General features: G+C 36.4%; 1 protein-coding gene across 1 annotated transcript in view; it reads right to left on the bottom strand.

The window, feature by feature from the left end:
• csmd2 (CUB and Sushi multiple domains 2) overlaps positions 1 to 7581 on the bottom strand; it is a gene marked incomplete in the record, with an annotated part of 326634 nt that overhangs the window by 149012 nt on the left and 170041 nt on the right. The window contains 1 exon segment of the mRNA XM_024297994.2: positions 541 to 723. Coding sequence (XP_024153762.1) covers positions 541 to 723 — 183 coding nt within the window.

Below are 7581 nucleotides of genomic sequence, written 5' to 3'. Positions count from 1 at the left end.
AAAGCTCTAACTTTTTCTCATTGCAGTAGTCGGATCAGATTTGCTTCATGGTGGGTCATTTACTTTAATTCTCACCACAGACATTAAATCAAATTGAGGTCCAGACCATTTGCAGGGAGTGCCATTGACGTTTCATGATGAAAGGAAGTTGTTAAAGCTTTTGCAACACGCCAAGATGCATTATCGTACTAAAAAAAAATATATATCTTCAACACCAAAGATGATTTCAACTGATGGAATAGGAAAAGTGCCCAGAACCTTAATATGCAGTTATTAAAGATGTAATCACTGCCATTCGTAATCCGTGGCTGCTTTCCTTTGGCTCATTCTAAGCTTCTTTTTGTCTGTTTAAGAGTTAATGGTGGTTTGGGTATATAAATTCAATTTCCTTAGGGATCAGCTAAAGTTTGGTCTTTGACAGAAGGTCACAAAAACATATGAAAGTTTTTTTTTTTCATTGATGCCCTTTGGTTTGTCCAAAATGTTGCCAGGGATTGCAGTGCGTGTGAAGCCTGTACCACGTAAGATGCTGAAACTTACAAACACAGCTGGGTTTCTTGGCAGACCACTGGTTGTTCTTCTGACAAGTGATGTTCTTCTTTCCCACCAGCTCAAAGGCAGGCAGGCACTCGAAGTACAGCTTGTCCCCGTGACGAAAGCCCGCTCCTTCCCGCTTACCATAAGCTGGGATTCCAGGATCTCCGCAACTGCCTTGTTCGATTTCTATGGTGGCAGAATTAAAAGCATAAGTCACTGACATGAAAACAGAAAAACATTTTCCTTGATTGACCCATTAGGATGAGAAAACCTGGCGAGCTGGGAAACAACTTTTTAACAGACACCAGAACAATTCATGAATCTCAATGAGTGTTCTGATTTTACATAATTCATCAACTTTACAAGTTTTATTTTTTATTATATAGATTTTTCATTGACTGTTTATGAGAACTAGACATAATGACCCTGCCCCCCTCGCGTTCCAAATAGGGAGTATCCGCTGGTCCCAGGAAGCCAAAACCCCATAGACTTCTATAGAGAAATAAACAACTATTACTCATTCTATTGGTCAGAATAACTATTCTTGCTCTAATACGTTTTCTTTTCTAACATGTTCTTGTTAATCCTACTTTTTTAAAAATACTGGCCAGTCAGAAGCCTCAATAAAAGTATGCGGTTTCTCATCAAACATTTGAAAGGTTGGACAGATTTTGTGTACCACACCTTCCAACAAGCTCACTCCTGATTGGCGCAAGTGCTTGTCGTTTTTAACTAAAATGAAGATTCAGATTGACTTGGATCAATCACTGTTTTCTGGTTCCAATATGGCGACACCCGTATTGTGAAAAAAAAAGATGGTGACTTAATTGACTTAATCTCACTGGAGCCAGAAGTAAGTCAGTTTCTATGGGTAACATCACACTCAATTGGTCCAGCTCTCCTACTCAATCAATGAATTCAAAAGTCAAACACTAGTACTGTCAACAAAAAGTAAAAAATTATATCAATAGTATTTGTTCCTCCCAAAAAAAGCAAAGAATCTACTTTTGACTAATCATCAGTTTCAAAATGTATTTAGGTCAAGACTAGAAAGCAATGCGCTGAAGTGCATCACTCTCTACATCAACAAGAGGCACTTTGGTCCTGCTGAACTGTGACTTGCTGTTTAGTTAAAAATATCACCAAAAAAATGTATAACTTCAGTACTTAGTAGTGTTGTTTTTTAGCCAGAGGTGACTCATAAATGATCCAGAGTCAATGCATTCACTGATTTGGCTAAATTCTTCAGTGCATTTTTGTTATTCTAAGGCCTAAATCTGACTCTTTAAGAAGTTGTACTTTGTCAAACACCTGGCACAAGTTATCTTTACACTGCTCTCGGCAATGCAAGCTGCCACTTCCAATGAAAAGTCTATGTAAATGTGTGTAAACACACGTTTCAGGCTTCCGCGTTCAAAATTGTCACGTTCACATGTAGCTACTCAAGTTTCGAGGACCGTTTTTGGACTCTACACATAAAACGCATGGTCATTAAATGTGTGTTGCGATTTAAATCAGGTCTTACTATGACCAGTCAGGAAGTCAGATTTGCTAGAGACACATGGATGATTCCCCCTTTAAGTTACATAAGTCCCAACCGTTTGAAAATTGATCATAGAGAAAAAAAAAATCAATAACTGTCTAGGTGTTGAGCCAGAAGAAAAAAAAACAGATCAAAAGAGGACAAAACTACTAGTTTGGATTTTGAGTCAGGAAGAGCACTGGTCGGACGCTTGCTGTTGTCGTAAAACCTTTCCAACAATCAATGGATTACATAGTGTGACGACAGAAGCTCCACCCTAACGGGTCCATTCCATTTTTCTATAGACCTACGACCAACGGGGGACCAGAAATAGTACCAGCCGGTCCTACTTAACAGGTCCATTTTCTAAAGGAAACCCTCAAAAGTCCAGTCTGGCTAGGTCTTGTCCAGTCTGGACCGCTAAGTTTCCGGCCATAATTACATGATATTACAAGCCTTTCATATAGTGGAATGGAGCTGTGAAAGAAAATGCCTAGAGCAAGAAGCCCCTCCCTGCTTGTCCAGTGTAACGCCATTACCTTTGCGTGTTCTTAAACACGCATCAAATGCTCATATTGTTAGATTCACTCACAAACACACATTCACAAATGTGCTGCTGCCTTCCAACCACACACCAATCTCATTATCCCAACATTTATTCATCCTCCTTTTTTTCTCCAGGTTTTTGTACTTTTCTCTGCTTGACGATTGCAGATGGGAACGCTGAGACGTTCTGTTGAGGCATCTGGATTGGGAACACACAGAGCAAATAAGCTCATCCATCCAGGAAATGATGGCAGGGCCTAATACGATTTTAAATCGCACCAGGGGTGATGCTTGGTATAAATCCATACCCGGCTCTAATGATGATCATCATTTAGAACACATATTTAGAGCTCACTGCTGTTTGGATGTATGGTTGTCCCAAGGCAGCCTCATTCACAAGACAACTCATTGATCTTGTGTGGAAGTCACCTTTAAACGAGGGGTGCTGAGAGGGAGTTCTGAGGTGACTTTGGGAGGAAGATCTAAAGAAAGCTACAATTGAAAAGACAATCTGATTTATACAAGGAACTATACCAATGTCAACAATCCAGCACATGAAAGGAAAACATCAGAAAACATACCCTTTATCCTATACTAGGTAGAGTATAAGAAAAATGTGTCAGTGGGCGAAGTGCATAGCCATACCAGTAGTCTGCTATCTAGGGAGGCTGGAGACTCTAAAAACATGTTGGCCTTATTCATGCCAGCACTGGATGATTTTTGTTTTGTTTCCTGTATTTGATGTCTGAGAATAATCATTTTCCTCATGGAAAGTAACACAACACTACTTCAAATGACTAGGTGTGCATTCAACATTCAAGCTCTGCAATTTCTGTCAGTTGGTTACTAAAGACAACTTGTGGAAAATTGTGTCATAAACAATCAAGAATCCTAAAGTGAGGGAGACTAAAACTACAATTACTTCTCTTCATGAATCCTAGTTTGCATCTTTGTTGGACCTGTCTCAATATGAAGCAACCACAACAGAGGGAAATAAATGAAAAGAATATGTTGCAATATCTTAGACAAAATGTAATATATATCAAGTAATACATTCAAATATATCAGTAGCATACTCATATATTTCAAAATATATTGGAATATATGAATAGAAAACCTATTCTTTTGTATTGATTCATAAAATAAAATCCAGTCTTGTGAAAACAAACTATTTCATAATTGCTTGTTTCTTTGTTTAAATATTTTTTTTTTCCACTAGCCAGGAACTCCAAATCTGATTTTGCAATCTGCATTATTATTATTATACACAAATATATACAGTATATATATATATAAAGATATATAAAAATATATGTGTATTGTTTACGGGGGTTAGGGTCCAGAGTCAACTGCGAATATGGAGAACCCCTACCGCCACGGCTGAAGGATGTCTGATCCCGGTCCATACTTATCAAAAACTCTTCTGATCATGCTTTATAAACATTTATTAAAGAACATTGGAGTATTGCTCGACATACATTTTTTTTTCTTTTTTAATTCACAAAACCTGTGAATATGTGAAACATCGAATAAAGAAATCCAAACAAGCGGAGGAACACGGTGTGTGTGTATATATATATATATATATATACTTATTTTACATGTTCATTTTGGGAAATCATATTATATCTTAGATAGTATATCAGTCGAAATATTATAGTACATGTCATTATAAATCACAATATATTGGATTGTAAATTACCATTTATGAAAACTGCATTAATTGCAGGACTTTAAAACATTGAAGAATATAGTACTTCCATATATTGAGTACCTTGTCAATACATTCTTGTTCAATACTTTTAGAAACATTATTTCTTCAGGGACCTCGTCCATCACAAATTAAGCATCCCTTCCAAAATAACGCGATTAGATAAAATCTTATAAAAATGAATAAATAGGTGAAATTACTCATTCACTGTATGACACTTGAGAGGTGAGCCACAAAATGTGAATATAATTTGTTTTTTTACTCTTTTTGTCAGATCATGGTTTGTGCAGAATATTAGCATCTAGAGTGTTTTCCTGAAAAAACATTTTCAACAAAGAATTCTCATTTTTATGGGTGTGAAGATTTATTTAAACTACAATCCAATTCAAATCAGAATTTGTGGTTGACCATACGATTCATAGTTGATATATTTATTTCTTTTGAACAATCTGAACAACTAACCTAAAACGGATCCAAGACACCTTTAGCCAAAACTTCAACCAGTGAGACTCAGAGATAGATATCTGTTACTGAACAGTGCAGGTGAAGTTAAAAGGTAATCAAGTTTAACTTATATATATGAACAAACTACCGTATTTTCCGGACTATAAGTCGCGCTTTTTTTCATAGATTTTACAAGGGCGCGACTTCTACTCAGGAGCGACTTATATGTAATTTTGTTAGACAATAGGCTCATATATTTGTTATTTTTCCCACCTAAACCGGTTGTCTTTTGGCGGTTGTTTCCCAATAACAACCACTAGATGGCACTGTTCAGTATCTACTGCTGTCAGCTGACAGAAACGCAGAAGAAGAAGTTACATTCAAAACAAACGTTCCTGATAATCTAATCATTCTCCTCGTGGATGTTATGATGTTTTTCTCATTTGCATCAAGGCATTATTATTATTGTTTTTATTTTTCTCTTCCTGGACTAATGCGGGACAACAAGCCATCAAACTGGGTTATAAACAGACAGAAGAGCAGCTAAAAACTGTCATTTAGATGCAGCTCCTGCAGGCTACTAGGTAACGATTGCGTAAGAAAAAGACAAAAAACTGCTGAACCCAGAATGGAGAGATGATCATAGATGCTTTTGTGGAGTTCTTTAAAATAAATAACTTAACCTCTCAACATCATCCGTATCTTCTGTGTATTTTAAATGAGATAAACAGCTAAAGCCTCCATCATGTAGCGATGAGGCTAAAAACTTCAGACAGCTTCTCCAATGGGAGTGTCTAGTTTATGAACACATTTTTGGACAAGCATTGAGCATTAAATTAGACGCACATCAAAAGATTCAGCAGACTTGAATTTGACGCATGAATCGCATTTGATGTCAAATGCAACGTTACGTCGGGCTTGTTGAATTTGTTCATAAATGTTGGACTATTCTCTTAAAAGTGAGACTTATACTCCGGAGCGACTTATAGTCCGGAAAATACGGTAGTAAAAAAGCTTGACACACCACTTATTTCATGTAAAACAAGAAAAATGACAAATCCATTTGCTTTTCCACATCAAAATAATACAAAGGGAACTTTATGGTCACTTTTACATGGATAGTAAAATCCAAGTGGTATTTTCCAATATAAATATAATCAATATTTGGTGACGGTTGGAGAAGGTTAACATGGAAACAAAAAATACAAGTAAATTATATTTATTGTGTGTTTGTCTTATACATGGTTATAAAATCTGAAAATTTGCAGCATGTTACCAGCATGGAGGCAAAAATATGAAGGATATGATGTTGGGTTTCTAACATCAAATCTATGGTTAGTGAATATGTTCGCATAAGGATGTAAATAAATCAGCATCCTTTTAAATCATACATCCTCAGCACCACTATCAAGTTCTGAATTGGTTGGGTTTATCGTAGAGATGAACATTTGCATTAACGCTGATCTTGTTCGCAAGCATTATTCAAAAAGAAAGAAAAAAAAAACACTAGACAAAAAATGTGGGTAGGGAGCGTTGGGGGTGCACTGGTATGATTGTGCCTGCAACAGCACTTGATGATCAGGCTTAAAATACAAGTAATTGAGAATGCAAATTAGATTTTGGCTCCTCCAATCTGGGAGGTGAAGTGTTTCAAAGCGTTTCTTCCCTTCATTAAGTAGAACTCATTGTTTTAATTACACTTTGGTTCAGCATGCTGCTCCACTTTCTCTGTTATTTTTTGCTGAGGAAAAATAAGCATCTGTGGGCAAGAGAGAAGACTCGCTGTGCTTCTGAGAGGCAAACAGCGGACTCATCTAGAAGAAAAGCCCTGGTAAACACCCCACACTCACACAGAGAGACACAACACATACGCTAATTAACACACTATCAGTGACACTTTTTGTTCATTATCACCACATGACTGCAAACACAAATACACACATTGGTTTATGCATTAAAGGAGAGTTGCACGTTAACCTGAAGTTGTTAAAATAAGATTTTATAGTCAAAAACAATAGAACTGTTAGACAAAAACAGCAGGCACACATGCAACACTGGATTTTGGAACACAATTCAAAGCTGTTGTGCATTTCTAGATTTAGTCACAAGCTTTTTATTTCTGATCGAAATGTAAAACAGCTTTTCTGACGTCATCTTTCACCACTTTATCATCACTTAAACATCTGTTTCATTTGAAGTTCTGTTAATCTTTGCATTATCATAATTGGAAAGTGTGAAAAACTTTGACAAAGCGGCATCGTTTGTGACAGATGATACAGACGCATCTGTGATCCAAAAAATGCTTCCAGAAGCAAAGTCAGCACCGTTTAGAACACGGAAATACCTCAGAAAGGAAAATGACTGAAGTTTTATGAAATTACCAAGGGAGTAAAGTCATCTGCTGTAGTCATAACTGTCCTAGTGGGGAGATATGGACAATAAATAGGCTTGAAATGTAAGATATAGACTACTCTGTGAGCACGTAAAGAGAAAGTGTTCATGCACCATTTTTTTCTACAGACAAGCAGTGGGCCAAATAGTCCTTAGGCATATGCAACAATGGCCGCTGCCTAGTGCGAAATCTGCTGCAGGGGGCTCCTAATGACTAGGTTATATATTCATGATTTTTTTTTTAATTATTATATATTTTGGAAAAGCTTGATACACTGACAAAAACAAATATTGGATCAATCGACAATAGTTCTGTAAGTTGAATCATTTAAAATTATTTGTTTTTTTTAAATAATTTAGGTTAATGGTTTACTCAACGTAAAAAGTAAACAAATATTTTAAATGTAACAAATTACAGAGTTTTTGTCGA

This window comes from Oryzias melastigma, linkage group LG11, assembly GCF_002922805.2.
Source record: "Oryzias melastigma strain HK-1 linkage group LG11, ASM292280v2, whole genome shotgun sequence".
NCBI classification, from domain to species: domain Eukaryota; kingdom Metazoa; phylum Chordata; class Actinopteri; order Beloniformes; family Adrianichthyidae; genus Oryzias; species Oryzias melastigma.
Note: the sequence above shows the minus strand (reverse complement) of the source record. Positions and strands in the feature narration are given on the sequence as shown.